General features: G+C 40.5%; 1 protein-coding gene across 1 annotated transcript in view; it reads right to left on the bottom strand.

Moving 5' to 3' along the window:
- Positions 1-18,292, bottom strand: part of lrrfip2 (leucine rich repeat (in FLII) interacting protein 2) — a 202,492-nt gene that overhangs the window by 109,375 nt on the left and 74,825 nt on the right. Inside the window, exons 4-5 of the mRNA XM_078539775.1 lie at positions 4,071-4,121; positions 3,928-3,975 (exon numbers count right to left, since the gene is read on the bottom strand). Coding sequence (XP_078395901.1) covers positions 3,928-3,975; positions 4,071-4,121 — 99 coding nt within the window. The remainder of the gene's footprint in view (positions 1-3,927; positions 3,976-4,070; positions 4,122-18,292) is intronic.

The raw sequence follows: 18,292 nt of genomic DNA, 5'->3' as shown, positions 1-18,292 counted from the left end.
CTGATATTCAGAGGGACTTGCGTGTAAAGTTGGCATGCAGGTACAGCAAGCAATTCAGAAGGCAAACTGGCATGTTGGCCTTAATTGCAAGGGGATTGAAGCACAAGCCTTGCTACAATTGTGCAGAGATTTGGGGAGATCACACCTGGAGTACTGTGCACAGTTTTGGTCTCCACATTTAAAGAAGGATATACTTGCATACAAGGCAGTACGGCAAAGATTTATAAAGGTTGATTCCTGGGATGAGAGGGTTATGCTATGATGAGAGGCTAAGGAGCTTAAAGGCTCTGGAATTTCAAAGGATGAGAAGTGACCTCATTGAAAAATACAAGGCTCTGAAAGGGCTTGAGAGGGTAGATACTGAGAGGTTGTTTTCCCAGGAAATCTAGAAATGGGGGCATTATCTCAGAATAAGGAGCCAAATCATTTAGGACCGAGATGAGGAGAAATTTCTTCACTCAAAGGGGTTGTGAATCTCTGCAGCTCTTTACTCCAGAGATTGTGGATGCTCCATCATTGAATATATTTCAGGCTCAGATAGACAGATTTTTGGTCTCTCAGGGAATCAAGGGATATGGAGGGGTGGGTGGAAAAGTGGTGAAGCTGAGGATCAGCCATGATTATATTCAATGACACAGCAGGCTGGAGTATGGTCTACTCCTGCTTCTATTTGTTATGTTCTTGTGTGTTATGGGATGTTTGCAACTCCGAGAGACAAATGTTTTTAAACAAGTGGCTAAGTGGCCAACCACAATCATATTCTCCACTCATGAAACCAACTTTGAAAATTGAGGGAAGCGTTACCAATTGCCTGCAAGCATATGAAAAAAAGTGTGGCAGTATTTAAATACTTCACATGCATTAAATTCTAGTTGCAAAACTCATTATGCATATAAGTATTATTTATTCATGTATCTCTTTACTTAGTAGACAACAAATTGTATTAACTATCTTCAGAAGAATATAATATTGAACTGCACTAAGGAGTTAATTAAAGGAAAAAGTCATTAAAAGTATATTTGTACAAAATTATACTCTTGGCATAAAAACCCCCCAGCAATGCCCATCAGAACGTGACGCATGTGCACCCATGATTTCTATTTGTCACTGAAAATAATGGAAATATACATCTGAAATCCTAGTGGCCCCAAGGAGGACAGAATATCAACCCCTTGGATGCCAATCACCTTCCCCAAGCAAACACAGATAAGAAGACAGATTTTTTTTCATTCATTCAGAGGATGTGGGCATCACTGGCTAGGCCAACATTTACTGCCCATCCCTAGTTGCCATTGAGAAGGTGGTGGTGATCTGTCTTCTTGAACTGCTGCAGTCCCTGTGGTGTAGATACACCTACAGTGCTGTTAGGGAGGAAGTTCCAGGATTTTGACCCAGCAACAGTGAAGGAACAGTGACATAGTTCCAAGTCAGGATGGTGAGTGGCTTGGAGAGAAACTTACAGGTGGTATGTTCTCGTGTCTGGTGCCCTTGTCCTTGTAGATGGTAGTAGTCATGGGTTAGGAATATGCAGACTAAGGAGCCTTGGTGAGTTCCTGCAGTGCTACTTGGAGATGGTGCACACTGCTGCCAAAATGCATCAGTGGTGGAAGGAGTGAATGTTTGCCAAAGAGGTGCCAGTCCAGAGGGTTGCTTTGTCCTGGATGGTGTCAAGCTTCTTGAGCATTGTTGGAGCTGCACTCATCCAGGCAAGTGGAGAGTATTCCAGCATACTCCCGACTTGTGCCTTGTACCTTGTAGATGCTGCACAGGCCTTGGGGAGTCAGGAGGTGAGTTACTCGCTGCAGGATTCCTAGCCTCCGGCCTGCTTTTGTAACCACAGTATTTATACGGCTCATCCAGTTCAATTTCTGGTCAACGGTTGGCCAGGTGTTGATAGTTGGGAGCTTAGCAGTGGTAATGCCATTGAATGTCAAGAGGCGATGGTTAGATTCTCTCCTGCTGGAGATGGTCATTGCCTGGCACTTAGGTGGCGCAAATGTCACTTGCCACTTGTCAGCCAAAGCCTGGATATTGTCCAGGTCTTGCTGCGTTTGGACATGGACTTCTTCAGTATCTGAGGAGTCGCGAACGGTGTTGAACATTGTGCAATCATCAGCGAACATCCCCACTTCTGGCCTTATGATGGAAGGAAGGTGATTGATGACACAGCTGAAGATGGTTGGGCCAAGGACACTACCCTGAGGAACCCACACAGTCGTGTCCTGGAACGGAGATAACTGACTTGCAACAACCACAACCATCTTCTTTCGTGCTAGGTATGACTCCAACCTGCACAGAATTCTCCCCGATTCTCACTGATTCTAGTTTTGCTAGAGTGCCTTGATGCCACACCCAGTTGATTATACCTAACCACGAACAATCATCAAAAATAAAATTCTTTAGAGAGAAATAGTTACGGCAATTTATTAGAAAAAGTGTTTGACGTGGTTTCCAGGCAAAGCTGAGCAAAAGGACTGCATTAACTATGCTTTGCTCATTGGTTGGAAACGAAGGCAGGGACTTTGTAGGAAACGGAATAATGTTCTCAATTGTAATACACAAGGCAACAGAAAACTCTTGTTTTCCAAGCTTGTAAGGGACATTGAGTGACTCTAGAAGCAGTGGCAGGGTTTGCGAACTGATACCTCTATCGCTCTGTAAGGTTGTGGTGATGTGCAACGTGTGTTTATGCCTGTGATTCCTAACAATTTCCAGACTTCATGCACTGCACAGTTGCCCACAAAAACAATTCTTTCACATGGAGAATAAGCCAGAGTCATTTGACGTTAAGTAATACTAATTTCTGTGAAACATCAATTGCTGTATCAGGCATGCGTTCAATGAAATAATCCAGGTTTTAGAAATTGACCAACTATCTCAAAGGGAAGAAAATGGTGTGAAACACAATTGACAAATAATTATATATTAAAAACACTTGAACTTTTCAAAAGTTCATTTTTGAAAGCCGCAGTCTCTTGATGTGGGAATTAAGTTTAATTATACAGTACAAGTAGATCTACATAATCTTGTTCTAGACCCAAGCCCTTTCATTCATTAGGTCTACTTCTGATACCCTTCCAGAGGACAAGCAATTTCAGATGGAAGAAAAAAAATGGCAGACACAAATCAGCTAAAATGAATCCTCAGCAGGAAAACAGAAGCTCAATTATTTCATGTGACAATGCTTCAGTCTTGGCTATCTTTACTAAGCTCATGCAAGATATGTGGACAGAAATTTATCTTTGGGATATAAAGATTTGCAGCACAAAATGTCTTTTGGGAAATCATAACTTTTACACTCTTCACAGTGCCACATTTTACAGTAGAGAGCAATATATTACAATAATTAGTGCTAAAATTACATTTATGGCCAAACGCAATGTCTACGGAGAAATGTAATAAAAACTACTTTTAAACCATGTCCCACTCTAACTCTTTTTTTCTGTTTTTTTACACTCTGTCACAAACATATTTCTCTTGTTCTATATCTTGTTTGCCTCTTTTTTATCATTCGTTATCTTTCCATTTCTGTAAACATATTAACTAAATTTTAATGACTTTTTTGGGAACCTGGTTGGCATATGGCTGCATTTTTTTTGAACTGTAAACAGACATTCACGAATGCTAGTTTATTTACTATCATTCCTAGCTATTTGCTTGCAGTTGGACTGGGCAATTTCCATTCTAGTTAGTGGAGGTTGTATTTTCTGTTTTTGCTCAAGAACCAAAGATCAAAGATCTGTACTCACTTGCTTCCAACTTACCCACCTTTCATCCTTCGTCAGACTGCATTATTTATAGATTAACAACCAAACTATGGAGACAATTTGCAAATTATACTCTATGCCATTTTCAGGTATATAAAGTAAAATGCCTTGTTTCTAAGATGAGCCAGTACTATTGATGGATCTCAAGTGAAGTACTAACCCTTTGGTTGTTAGCACTGCGAACAGAGAGGGCATCATCATTTGCTGCCTGATAAATAAAAAGGAAAATAAATGAGAATAGATTGAACTACGAAAATAGTATCGTCTATGAAAATGAAAAAATAAAGTTTTGTTTTTACAAACCAGGTGATGCCGGCTAGGCCTATAAGAATGCTTGGCATGCTCTGTATTCTCCTGGGAAGAAGACAGTGAACAAGATCAGAAACACAACTGAACATACCATCAAACAACAGCACCAAAGAATTTCCCATCTTTCAAGTCGTGCAAAAGTTCATTATGTTCAAAAGACAGCAATCAAATGTGTATTTCTTTAAAAAAAACATACACAAAGTATTAGAGATTATTTTTGCAGGGCAGAAGCAAAGTGAAGATCAGGCTGTGCAAACAGTAGTGGTTTATGGGGTTAGTGTTTGGCAAAACACAAGGTGTTCTGGCACTCGATATTTTTCCAAACTCACTTCGTCTAAAGTAACTGACCATTGTTGAATCCAAGAAATCTCTAATTCCATTAACAATCTTTTCTGGGAGTGCCCACTCCACAGCACAACAAAAAAAAAATCCGATTAACTATGGTCCAGACAATGACTACTTGCAGCACAAACTACATCAACTTACTCTAGATATTTAATTAGTACCAATTTTCTTAATAGCTTAATTATGCTGCAGGGGCTCTCCCTTCCTTGACATCTGCCTCAATTTCCAGGGATCAGCATTCAACCAATATCCACTATAAGCTCACTGACTCTCAGCCATCTTGACTACATTTGCTCACATGGTGCTTCCAGTAAGAAGTCTTATCAATCATCTCCCAGTTTTTCCAACTCGTCACATCTGCTCTGGCAATGCCAGTTTTCATACCAGTGTCTCTTGTATTGTCTTTCTTTGTCCTCATCTGAGGATTCCTTTCCACCGTAGCCGACATGGCCTATGCCCATGTCCATACCATTCATTTCCCACACTTCTGCTTTCAACTTTTCCCCAGGCTCTAAGAACCACCCCACCGGCATCCAGTCAAAGCATCACCCTCTGCCGTTATCTGTCACCTAAGCATGATACTTCTACCAAGCACCTTTTCCTTCCTATCAGAATTCTGACAGGATAGTTCCGTCTGTGACAATGTGGTTCCATCCTCAGTCACCCCAGAAATCCCCTCCCATGCAAGCATGAGATGCAACACATCCTCTCTTCCCACCGTAGAATGTCCCAAGTATTCCTCCCAGGTGAATCAACAATTTACTTTTATTTCTTTCAATTTAACTACTGTAGTCATTGTTCACGATACAGTGTCATCTCCACTGGTGAGACTAAATGAAGATTGGATGACCTTTATGCAGAATACCTCTGTTCAGTCAGCAAGTGTAACCCCAAGCTTCCAGCCACCTGTCATTTTAATTTTCTGTCTCACAAGAGTGACCTTGGCTTCCAACACTGTTCCAATGTAAGCTTGGGGAAGAGGGCCTCATTTTACATTGAGCAATTTACATCCTTTCAATTCAATACTGAGTTCAACAATTTCAGATCATAATCTCTACCTAATTATTTTGGTCGACAGTGTTGGGCATGATTTTGCTCTTCCTATTTGCATTGTCTTTAACTTTAGTTCAGAAATGCTTTTGGTTGAAGGACCTCTTTTCAAGGGAATTAATCACGGACCCTTCCAATTTTGACATAATACTAAAAACACCTTGCACATTCAAATTTTTGAATGTAAAGTTTATCTGTGTCCTGTTAAAGGGACTTGCATGGAATTTTGCCAGAGCTATCTGATACGAACACTGGTAAGTTGGTGATATGAAAACTTATATATTCCCTTCAGCTGAAAGATAACTCCACAGGTTCAGCAACTTGATAGCTGAATGCTTCACCGTATGACATTGCCCTGCTCTTCCTGGCATGGTATTAGACTATGGCTCCTATTGGGAACAATGCTACCATTTTAGGTGCAACTCTACACTGCCTGCCTACTCACTGCAGAGTGCTGAGTGTTTCAGGATCTTCTTTCTCCTCCTTGGTTTTTTACTAGCCTGTCAGCACTGGAATATCACTGACGTGCTGGCGTGTGATATTTCTGCCATCAAGACACCTTCAGTCATTTAGTCTGAGTACAGTCACTGGCCCAATTGCCGTACTTCGTGAATAAAGCTCAACTTGATCAGCATTGTAGGCTTTTGGGTAAGCCTGACATGGCAACAGCTTCCTACCCAATACCATAAATTTATTCCTGGTCTCTCTGGGACCTCGCACCTCCTCTCAAAGAACAAGAAGAGAGAGACAAGAGAGCATTAAAGGGCGCGAGAGGGAAAAGAGCTCCAAGAGCAGCTGATTGATGAGTCGGATTGGTGAGTATTTCTTGGCTTTAAAGTAAAAGTAAGGTCTTTAGTTTGTGTTTAGGTCTCTAGTCTTTTTTCTTTTCTTAAAAATAGCTTGTCAAGCATAGGATCAATATTGTAATTATTTTTTAATACCAGCAAAGTGTAAAGAGCTGGGATGCTAGAGTAATGAAGTAATAAATTAAGTAAAATATGCTAGCAATAGCAGGGCGGGTGATGTGTTGCTGCTGCAAGTGAGAGCTGCTGGACACCAAGGTGATCCAGAGCAAACACATCTGTATTAAGTGTTTGCAGCTCGAGGAACTTCGGATCTGAGTTGAGGGGCTGGAGTCCGAGCTGCAGACACTGCGCCACATTGGGGAGGGGGAAAGTTACCTGGACATTCTGCTCCAGGAGGCGGTCATACCCCTCAGATTAGGTCATTCAAATTTGATCTGTGATCAGGGACAGGAGGGTGTGACTGCAGGTGAAGCAGGTATGGTGACCCAGGGGGTAGCGCTCAAGGAGCCTCGGTCTCTGCAACTGTCCAACAGTTATGAAGTTCTTGCAAGCTGTGCGGACGAGAGCAGGGACTGCAAGGAGGATGAGCGAACTGACCAAGTGGTACAGAGAGCCATTCAAGTGGGGGAAGGAAATAGGAGCGTAATAGTGATAGGGGACAGTATAATTAGGGGGACAGATACTCTTCTCTGCAGCTGTGAGCGTGAGTCTCGAAGGCTGTGTTGCTTGCCTGGTGCCAGGGTTAAGGACATCTCCTCAGAGCTGGAGAAGACCTTGGAGTGGGAGGGAAGGGTACCGGGTGTCATTGTCCACGTTGGTACTAACAACATTGATAGGACTAGAAAGGAGGTACTGCTGAAGGAATTTGAATAGTTAGGAGCTAAATTAAAAAGCAGAACCTCCAGGGTAATAATCTCGGGATTACTACCTGAGCCACAGGCAAACTGGCAAAGGGTAAATAAAGTCAACGAGTGAAATGCGTGGCTCAAAGATTGGTGTGGGAAGAATGGGTTTCAGTTCATGGGGCACTGGCACCAGTACTGGGGTAGAAAGGAGCTGTTCTGATGTGACGGGCTTCACTTGAACCGTGCTGGGACCAGGGACCTGGTGAATCGAATAGCTAGGGCTGTAGAGGGGGCTTTAAACAATATGGGGGGGTTGGGGGAGGGTTCTGGAGAGGGGAAATGTATGCTTACAAAACAAAGGGATGGCAGAATTGGAAGGCAACTATTTAGGTTATGATACCAAGACTGTGACAGGAAGGGACGGAGTGTACAAACATTTTTTAAAAAGCAGCAAATAGGGTCAAAGGGGGAAAAATGGTATAAGGAAAAATTAATGGCTCTTTACTTAAATGCACGTAGTATTCTGAACAAATAAATGAATTAACGGCCCCAATAGAGGTTAATCTTATAGACATTACGGAGATGTGGTTACAAGGAGATGAAAGCTGGGAACCAAATATTCAGGAGTATGAGTTTTTGAAAGGACAGGCAGGAAGGAAAGGGTAGTGGGGTATGAATTGGAATAAGTACGACAGCAAGAAATGATCTTGGATCTGAAGATGTAGAATCCATATGGGTGGAGGTAAGAAATAACAAGGGGAAGGAGACACTGATGGGAGTAGTCTATAGGCCCCCTAACAGTAGCTATGCTGTAGGACTGAGAATAAATTAGGAGATAATGAGGGCATGTAAAAAAGGCAGTACATTAATCAAGGGTGACTTAAATTTTCATGTAGATTGGGAAATTCAAATTGGCAACGGTAGCCACAAGCAAGATTTCATAGAGTGCATTCGGGACAGTTTCCTAGAACAATATGTTGTGGATCCAAACAGGGATCAGGCTATTTTGGATCTGGAAATATGTCATGAGGCAGGTTTAATAAATGATCTCAGAGTAAAAGATCCCTTCGAAAACAGTGACCATAACATGGTAGAATTTAGCATTCAGTTTGAGTGTGAGAAACTTAGGTCGGAAACAACTGTGCTAAACTTAAATAAGGGTAATTACATTGGAATGAGGGCAGAGTTGGCTGGAGTGGACTGGGAAAGGAGTTTAGCAGAAAAGACAGTTGCAGGCATTTAAGAAAATAGTCCAGGAGTCACAACAAAGATATATCCCTGGGAGGAAGAAGGATTCTAGTAAGGGGGTAACCCAACCATAGTAAACCAAGGAAGTTCAGGATAGTATCAAATTGAAAGAAAAAACATCCAATGCGGCAAAGGTTAGTGGTAAGCCAGAGGATTGAGAAAGTTTTAAAAACCAAAAAATGAGGGAGAAAATAAACTTTGAGGGTAAACTAGCAAGTAATACAAAAACAGACAGTAAGAGCTTCTTTAAATATATAAAAAGGAGAGAGGCCAAAGTACACATAGGCCCCTTAGAGAACGAGGCTAGGGAAATAATAATAGGGAACCAGGAAATGGCAGAGGAGTTGAATAAATACTTTGCTTCAGTCTTCATGGTAGAAGATACTAATAGCCTTCCAAAAATACTAAATAATCAAGGGGAAAAAGTGGCGGGGGGGGTGGGGGGAAATAAAAACAATAACTATCACTAGAGAAACAGTACTAGGGAAACTAATGGGGCTAAAGGTTGATAAGTCCCCTGGACCTGATGGGTTGCATCCTAGGATAAAGGAAGTAGCTACAGAGATAGTGGATGCACTGGTGGTAATCTTTCAAGAATCCTTAGATTCTGGAAAAGTCCCAGAAGATATGAAAACTGCCAATGTAATGTCTTATTCAAAAAGAGACACAAGAAACAGGTAACCATAGGCCAGTTAGCTTAACAATCCGTCATTGGGGAAATGTTAGAGTCTATTATAAAGGATGTAATAGCAGAGCATTTAGAAATGCATAATATAATCAAGCAGAGTCAGCATGGCTTCATGAAGTGGAAATCATGCCTGACAAATTTATTAGAATTCTTTGAGGTAACAAGCAAGATTTATGAAGGGGAACCAGTAGATGTAATATATTTGGATTTCCAAAAGACACTCGATAAGGTACCACACATAAGGCTACTTAATAAAATAAGAGCCCATGGTGTTGGGGGTAGTATATTAGCATGGGGATTGGATAACTAATAGAAGACAGAGTAGGGATAAGGGGGGCATTTTCAGGATGGTAAACCTGTAACCAGTGGTGTGCCACGGAGATCAGTGCTGGGGCCACAATTATTTACAATATGTATTAATGACTTGGATAAGGGAAGTGAATGTACTATTGCCAAGTTTGTGGATGACACAAAAATAGGTGGGAAGGCAAGTGGTGAGGATGACACAAAGTCTACAGAGAGCTATAGGCAGGTTAAGTGAGAAGGCAAAAACCTGGTAGATGGAATATAATGTGGGAAAATGTGAGGTTATGCACTTTGGCAGGAAGAATAGAGCAGCTGAATATTATTTAAATGGAGAAAAACTGCAGAAAGCTGCAACACAGGGATTTGGGAGCCCTTGTGCATGAATTACAAAAACCTAACATACAAGTCCAGAAGGTAATAGGGAAGGCAAATGGAATGCTGGCCTTTATTTCAAAGGGAATGGAGTATAAAAAAAGGGTAGCCTTGCTAAAACTGTACAAGGCACAAGTTAAACACACCTAGAATACTGTGAACAGTATTGGTCCCTTTATCGAAGGAAAGATATACTAGTATTGGAGGCAGTCCAGAGAAGGTTCACTAGATTGGTCCTGGGTATGGAGGGATTTTCTTATGAAGAGAAGTTGAGTAGGTTGGGCCTATACTCATTGGAGTTTAGAAGAATGAGAGGCGACCTTATTAGGCAACATATAAGATTCTTTGGGGCTTGACAGGGTAGATGCTGAGAAGTTGTTTCCCCTTGTGGGAGAGTCTAGGACCAGAGGGCATAATCTCAGAGTAAGAGGTCACCCATTTAAGAGAGAGATGAGGAGGAATTTCTTCTCTCAGAGGGTAGTCAATCTGTGGAATTCTTTACGGCAGAGGGCTGTAGAGGCTGGGTCGTTAAGTATATTCAAGGTTGAGATAGGCAGATTTTTAATCAGTAAGGGAATCAAGGGTTATGGGGAAAAGGCAGGAAAGTGAAGTTGAGGATTATCAGATCAGCCATGATCTTATTGAATGGCAGAGCAGACTCGATGGGCTGAATGGCCCACTTCTGCTCCTACGTCTTATGGTCTCACAATATCCAGTCAGTCTGCCTGAGGCTCAGCTAATCTAATTACATACCCATTTCCAGTGATGGCTCTGCCGCAGTTCCTACCCAGTGATCGCTTGCCTTGTCTTACTGTGAGAATGCACTAGGGCCCCAAACCAGAATGCCCTGCTCTGGACTGCAGCACCCAAGTTGAGGAAATCAAAATAACAGCGAGTGCACGATAAGCATCATCGTAACAATGAGTCGCTATCAGATTATTTTGTGGATCCTTGGGATGTGTTCGTTGACCCCAGGGGTCCATGGACCCAGTTTGAAAACCACAGCTCTATCTTTTCTTTCTTTACTTGTCCTATTGCTATCCTATTTTGCCTTGCATTAGCATTACTTTTATTATTTAATCTTTCCTGCCTCCCACCTTACCAACACCTTCCCCACTTTGTTCCATCTTCCCTTCCCTGCTTTCCCCTGCCTCTTTCTTCAAACTCCTTATATCTTATAATTTTTTCCAATTCTACAGTAAGGTCATCAAACTGAAGTGGTACCTCTGCTTCTCTCTTCACAAATGCTGCCTGATCTGCTGAGTCTTTCCAGCACTTTCTGCTTTTATTTCAGAATTACAGAATCTTTACAGCACAAAAAGAGGCCATTTGACCTGTCGTGTCTACACTGTATCTCTGAATGAGCAATTCACCTAGTGCCACTTCCCCAACATCTCTCCATAGCCCTGCACATTCTTCCTTTCCAGATAATAATCCAGTTCCCTCTTGAATGCCTTGACAGAACCTGCCTCCACCACAGTCTTAGGCAGCACATTCCAGGTCTTAGCCACTCACTGCGTGAGAAGTTTCTCATGTCGCCATTGCTTTTTTTGCCAATTAAATCATTGCCCTCTGATTCTCAATCTTTCTACCATTGGGTACAGTTTCTCCCTAACTACACTGTCCAGACCTCTCATGATTTTGAATGCCTCTTTCAAATCTCCTCTCGACCATCTCTCTCCAAGGAAAAAGGTCCCAACTTCTTCAATCTATCAGATTTCCAATATCCATAGTATTTCACTTCTGATAATGTTATTTGGGTTTCATAAAAAAAAACTCTGAAATAGTGGATAAATGTGCTTAGCTTATTTTTTTTAGATTGAACCCATGTCTGATTAACACAATGTTAGTCCTGGGGCAATGTAATTGCATACAAATTACAGAAAGAATTATTTAGTAGTGTTAATGGGGGGACATAAATTATTCTAATATCGATTGGGATCGTCAGTTTGAGGAACAAAGATGGGGAGGAATTCCTAAAATGTGTATAAGAGAACTTTCTTGAAAGGAAGTCCAGGATCTAAATCTGGGGAATAAAGCAGGACAAATGGTGGATATTTGAGTAGGGGAACATTGAGAACGCAGTGATCACAATATCCAGTCTGGACTAGTTATAAACAAGGACAAATTACAATTAAATGTGAAAATAATTAACAGAATAAATAATTCTGAGTTGAAAGGGGTTCTGACCCAAGTGGACTGGAATTAAAAATTGGTAGGTAACACTCCAATTGAGCAATGGGAGGCTTCAAAGAGAAGAGGTCTGGAACAAAAGAAGGACATTCCTACAAAGGGGAAATGAAGGGCATTAAAATCTCGAGCTCTCCGGAGAACTAAAGGGAGAGAGGTTGAAATAAATCAGAAAAAAGAGGCTTTTGATAAATGCAAATTTCATAATACAGTGGAAAATAAAGCTGAATATAGAAAGTAGAAAGGAGATATTTAAAAAATGGAATAACAAAGGCAGGGAGCGTGGGAATAGATTAACTAACATACAAGAACCCAGAAGTCCTTTATGAACAGATAAATAGTTCAAAAGCAGCCAAAGGAAAGATGGAGCTCACGAGGAACCAAAAAGGTGGTCTTATGAGCCTGGCTGAAGTACGAAATGCTAGCAATGTCACAGTAACAAAGGCAGCAGTAACAATGCTGAATACAAATTGATAAAGGGGAGGACTAAAATGGTTGGCAATCCTCAAAGTACAAGTCACCTGGTCCAGATAGGTTTACATTGTAGGTTCTTGAGGGAGGCAAGGTTGGAAATTGCAGAGCTCGACCACAATCTTACAATCTTCCTTAGATATGGGGGTATTGTCAGAGAATTGAAGGATTACAAATGCTCCGCCCGTGCTCTAAATTAGGAGAGAGAGATGAACTCAGAAATTATAGGCCAATCCAATCAGCATAACATCAATGGGAGAATTTTCAGGGACAATAATATGGGACAAAATTATTTGGTACTTGGAACTTGAACCAATAAATTCAAGCTTGTATGGATTTATTTAAGTCTGCACAGATTTATTAAAGGCAAGTCACACATGCCAATTTGATTGAATTCTTCGATCAAATAATGGTTGATGAGGGAGCGGAGTTGATGGTGAGTGTATGGCCAACAACAACAATAATTTACAGTGCATTTAATGGAATATAATATTTCAAGGTGCTTCACAGGAGCATTATGAAGCAAAGTTTGACACCTAGCCACACCAGGTAATAGGACAGATGACCCAAAGCTTGGACAAAGAGAAGCATCTTAAAAGGAAGAAAGAGGAAGACGACGGATTTTGGGAGAGAATTCCAGAGCCTCAGGCCTAGGCAATTGAAGGCCACCAAAAGGTGGAGCAAATAAAATCAGGGGTGTTCAAGAGGTCAGAAGTAAAGGAGCACAAATGTCCAAGGGTTTGGTGCTGCAGGAGATTAAGAGGTAGGAGGGATAAACCCATTGAGGGATTTTAAAACAGAGAGACCAATTTTAAAATTAGGGTGTTTCTTAGCTGAAGCCAGCTCAGGTCAGCAAGCACAGGAGCGTTGGGTAAACGGGACTAGACCTAAGGACAGAAGCAACAGAGTTTTGGATGGGCCTCAAGTTTAGAGGGTACAATGTGAAAGGTTGACCAGAAATGTGTTGTAGTCGTCTAGTCTAGAGATAATAAAGGGATGGATGAGGGTTTCTCAGTAGCCCATGAGCCAAGATAGGGGCAGTATTGGGTAATGGAGGTAGAACGAGGTGAGTGTCAAAAGTACCAAATAATTGACAGTTTAGTCCCTCAGTCTGTAATTTTGCTAAAGTGACAGTGTGGATACATATATGGCTAAGGGATAGAAAGCATAAAGTTATGGTGAATAGTCATTTTTTCAGGTTGATGGGGAAAACATTCAGTGGTGCTCACCAGGACTGGAACAAAAACAGTCAATGGTTATATAATTTGAAGTTTAAGCTAAGAAGTCATGGGATAAGTAGTAAACTGTTATGATGGTCAGAATATTTGTCTTAATTCAGGAAGAAGCTATGAATAGGAACTTTTCAAGCTGTGAAGGAGCTGGAATCATGGGATCCATGCTTCAGTGGAACTTCAATTACCTGCCATTCAAGTACTCACATTCTCACATCCAAAATTTGAGCCAGGGTAAATTTGAACCTGTTGAATCGAAATTTGAAGATATCTGCTGGTATCAGCAGTAGCTCAGTACTGAATCAGAAGGTTGTGTTCTCAAGTCCCATTCTGCAAACTTGAACACAAAATCTAAGCTGACAGTGCAGTGCTGAGATGGTTTTGCACAGTTGAAAGTTGTCTTTTGAATGAATACTTGAACCAAGGCACCATATGCTATCTCACGTCATGACAATGCAACTTAGTTTAGAGGAGATTTGGTCAATATTTATCGCTCAATCAAGAGGAAATGTGGTCATTTACCTCAGATGTTTGTGGGGTTTTGCAATGCACAAATTGGCAGCCACACTTCCTACAACAGTGGCTGCACTTCAAAAATACTTCAAATCATTTTGCGATGTTTTAGGATGTGAATAGTACTTTATAATTTTCCCTCTTTCAATTTCAATGATTCAGCAAGGAAGAGGTCGCCTGCATTAGGACATACAAGGGGATTCCACCATACATTAAATGAAGAGGAACAGATATCTCAGTTTCATAAATGTTGCTAAAATCAGACAGGGAAAATGCTGAGAATATCGTAACTTATTTCAAGATGCCGATTCTTTTTTTTAAGTAACTGGGCCAAGACAAAGCAGGTGCAATTCAACAGTGCAAAACACAGCAGAATCAGTATAGAAGCAAGGACCCAAAAAGAGGAATATATATTTTCCATATTTCGGCCATTTTTCAACAGAATGATTTGGAAATTAGTTACACATAAGGGTAAATTCAAATGAGATAACAGAAGGAGATAAAAGACCATGAGTTCTGCACAATAGATTTCAGAAGCAAAGGCGCAGGGAAGAGAAGTTAAGGAGGAGGTTGGCAATAAATAAAAGCCAGAAGTTAGCTTTGCTCTCCTGGATGATTCTAAAACAGTTTTGGTATAGGAAAGTGAGGGCAGCAGCCAAAACTAGAAAATAGTGCCTTTGGTATGCATCTCAAGCAACATAGAGGGCAGATTTTCACCATGGTAGCGAGAAAACTTTAATGGAGAAAGAATTTTACATCCTCGCCAGAACGGTGTTCCTTTGCATTTCAGTGCTTGGCATCTGATTTCAGCCAAAGAAATCTGTCAAATTAACCTAATGCATCAAATTCTATTTGTTTCTAATTGTGCAATGTACTTTTAACGTGGCAACAATTCACATTGTGTACCTTTATATATAAAAGTTTATAAAAACTATAGTCAAATGCCCTTGAGATTAATCGGGAGAGTCTGCAGGCTATTAATCTATGGAGGACACCACAATCAAAAACAATTCAGCTATCACCAATACATCTGCAAGGGCAGCAATCAGTATTGGAGATCCTGGCAGATATTTCTTTCACCTCACCAACATTAAGAGTCTGGGGGCTAATTTTAGAAACTCAGTTTCTGCCCTGTTGGAAATCAAAGTAGTATCTATGAATCAAGAGGTTACTGATCTTTAAGTCACAGAACAAGCTTAAAAATTAACCAAACGGCTACTCTATCATGCCGGAAGCTGATCTCTGCTCTAAGTTTTGATTATATTTTTTGTGCCAGGTCTATAAATAACAGAAAGCTCAACTGTCAGTTGAATATCAACTCCTCCTTTGAAAACTAAATTTAACCTTCAGTCCTGTTGGGCCCTATAAATACTGGAGATTATTCCTTACATACCCTTGTTGTGCTACTCAGGCTTCTGTCCTTAACTGCTTGCTAAAGAACACTGGTCAAGACATCTCCCAAGAACAGAATGCAAATCAATCTAAGAAACCATAAGCATTAACATGAATATTGTCTGGTCGTACAGAACTTAAGTACTGCTGATAAAAAGAGACATGTCGAAGCTTTTTGTCTTGTACTCATCAGAGCACTTCACAAGAACACCAATATTGTCTCCTGCATTCCTTAAATTCAATTCACACTTCAAATAGAACTGATAAGGCTATCACCAAAATGAGAGAAGTCACTTTGGGAATCTCTGCCATGATTTTGACATTGTTGTGCCATTTGAGCGAGCGCCATAATATCCCTTCTGCCTGCACTACACAAAAGCCCATATTCTGAAATGCAGTTGAGTTGCTTAGAGACAAAAGCAGACAAGATCACAGCAAATACAAACAAAAAAATGAAATGGCTCCAAGCCCAAAAAGAATAGTAAAGAAACAGACCATAAAGACAGAGGATAAAGTGTAACACAGCAGAACAGCCTCAATGCAACATACACAGAATCCATATTCTATTATAATGGATGAAGGGCGCAGAGCATCTGCTCATCTCCCTGTAACACGTCACTATAAAAACAAAATGCTGATGAATGATGTGTTCTCACTCAGTGTTGTGGCTATGTCTAAAACAGGACTGTACCAAACCTTGGGGTTTTGTGAGCTATCCAGAAGAAAGCGCTGATAACTTTCATCCCAAGGTTCTGAAGGAAATGGCTCAAAACATTGGAAGTCTTCTCGCAGATATTTCGCAGAGTTCACAGGAAAAGGAACACTTTCCAGAAGACAGGAAAATAACAAGTGTGACTCCCATCAAAGGAAAGGGGGGATGGATTAACCATCAAATACAGACATATAAGCCTTAAAAGCACACGCAAGAGGGAGGGAGGGGGGGAGAGAGAGAGAGAAGCAGGGAGAGATAGAGGGGGAAAGAGAATTGCAGTAAGGGATTTGACTCTTAATAGTCTGTTAAATAGCAATGCACTAAAAAGAATTGACAAATGGTTGGTAGACAATGAGTGTTAGTCCATGTGCATTTATCCGAGAGTGTTAAAAGATTTTCTGGTGGTGGTGCTGTTAATTTTTTATAAACAATTAGAGGAACAATTGTTTCCAAAATGTTCACACTTGCAGACAGTATCAAACTGGGAGGATTAGCAAATAATGCACACAAGCTTTTAAGGTTTTTTGACAAGCTTGATCAATGGTAGTGAAATTAAATTTAATACTGGGAAATGCAAGGTTGAGATGTCACAGAGGGGAGGTTCATGCTAAATGGGAACGTCATTGAGTTATATGAAGAGCAGGGTGGAGATCTTCGGGTTTCAATCATTAGACCACTAAAACATCAGTACCATGCTCCTTGGCTGTTAAAGAAAACAATGTTTGACTGCATAACAAGGTGTGTAACAAATTCAGAGATGTCATTTTGAAACTATTTGGCCCTGCTAAGGCTAGACCTGGAATACTGCTTATAATTTTGGTCACCCTGTTTGGAAAAGAATATTCAGTTATTAGAGATGGTATAGAGAAGGGTTACATACAAGGCACACACCAGAAGTTAAGAGAATGAATTGAGTAAAGATTGATTACCCTGGCTTTTTATTCTTTTGTCAAGAGAAGACTGACTGGCGTTGGGGGGGAGGGCAAGGGTACAGAAGGAAGGATGTGCTAAAAATTATGAAGGGTTTCCATTGAATTCAAGTAAATTTAACTGCTATGTACGGAGTTTACAAATTAACAAAACAAGAAATGCAGGAAGAACTTCTAATTTTGTGTAAAACGGTGTGCCAAGTATATGAATAGATTATCTACACAGGTTGTGGAACAAAAAGCCTAAATGGATTTCAAAGGTTGTCATCAACAAATGGAACTCAGGATTATTAGAAATGCAGCAAAAGATATTGCTGCAAAGGTTCATGTCTTGATGGTTTACTGCATTTAGTAACTACTGCATGCCCAGATTTTTAAAATAGGAACCATTAGAAAAGTTGGGCATTCACTCAACAAAAATTTCAATTACCTGCCCAAAAAGGTAAATTTAAATCCTCAACACCAATATCTCTTCTGGGGATCAGGTAATCTTAGTAATGGAAAGGAAAATCCTCATGCCCCAGAGCAGAAATGAGAAATGAAAGCTTTTGTTTTGTTTTGTTTGCACACAGTTAGACCACTTGTTGCTGCAACATTTGAATTCTCTATCTTACATCAATCATTGATGTGTCAATGTTACACTAATTAAAAAAAAACATCCTGTTAAGCCAGACAAATGTACTACAAGTAAGCAGATGCACTTATCAAAATGCATAAGTTAGTAATTAAATATCAGGCATTAATGCACACCAGCACCCAACATCAGGCACCGTACCATCCATTGGTGGATCTCTCCCCATTTTCTGCCTGATGAGCGATAAATCTAAAAGGGAAGGGGCGAGAGAAAAAGAAAAATTCCATTTGAATTTTTTTTTTGCCTAAAGTATTGACAACTCTGATCAATACAAATACATGACAGAAAACAAATTTCAGATTCTGTTGAATTCAGGTTCAACAAGTTTGGACATTTGTTCCAAGTTCAGTTTGTGCAAGGCAACTGAGTACTAAGTTATTAAAAGAGCTCAATCTTCAGAGTCTTAGACAAAAGCTGTACAAGAGATAAAGAGTTCGCAGATCAAATCATCAAAAGCAGTTTCAAGATACACACATGGCCTGG

Source organism: Cetorhinus maximus, chromosome 4 (assembly GCF_964194155.1).
Source record: "Cetorhinus maximus chromosome 4, sCetMax3.hap1.1, whole genome shotgun sequence".
Lineage (NCBI taxonomy): Eukaryota > Metazoa > Chordata > Chondrichthyes > Lamniformes > Cetorhinidae > Cetorhinus > Cetorhinus maximus.
The sequence above is the reverse complement of the archived record's forward strand: the minus strand, read 5'-3'. Positions and strand labels throughout refer to the sequence as shown.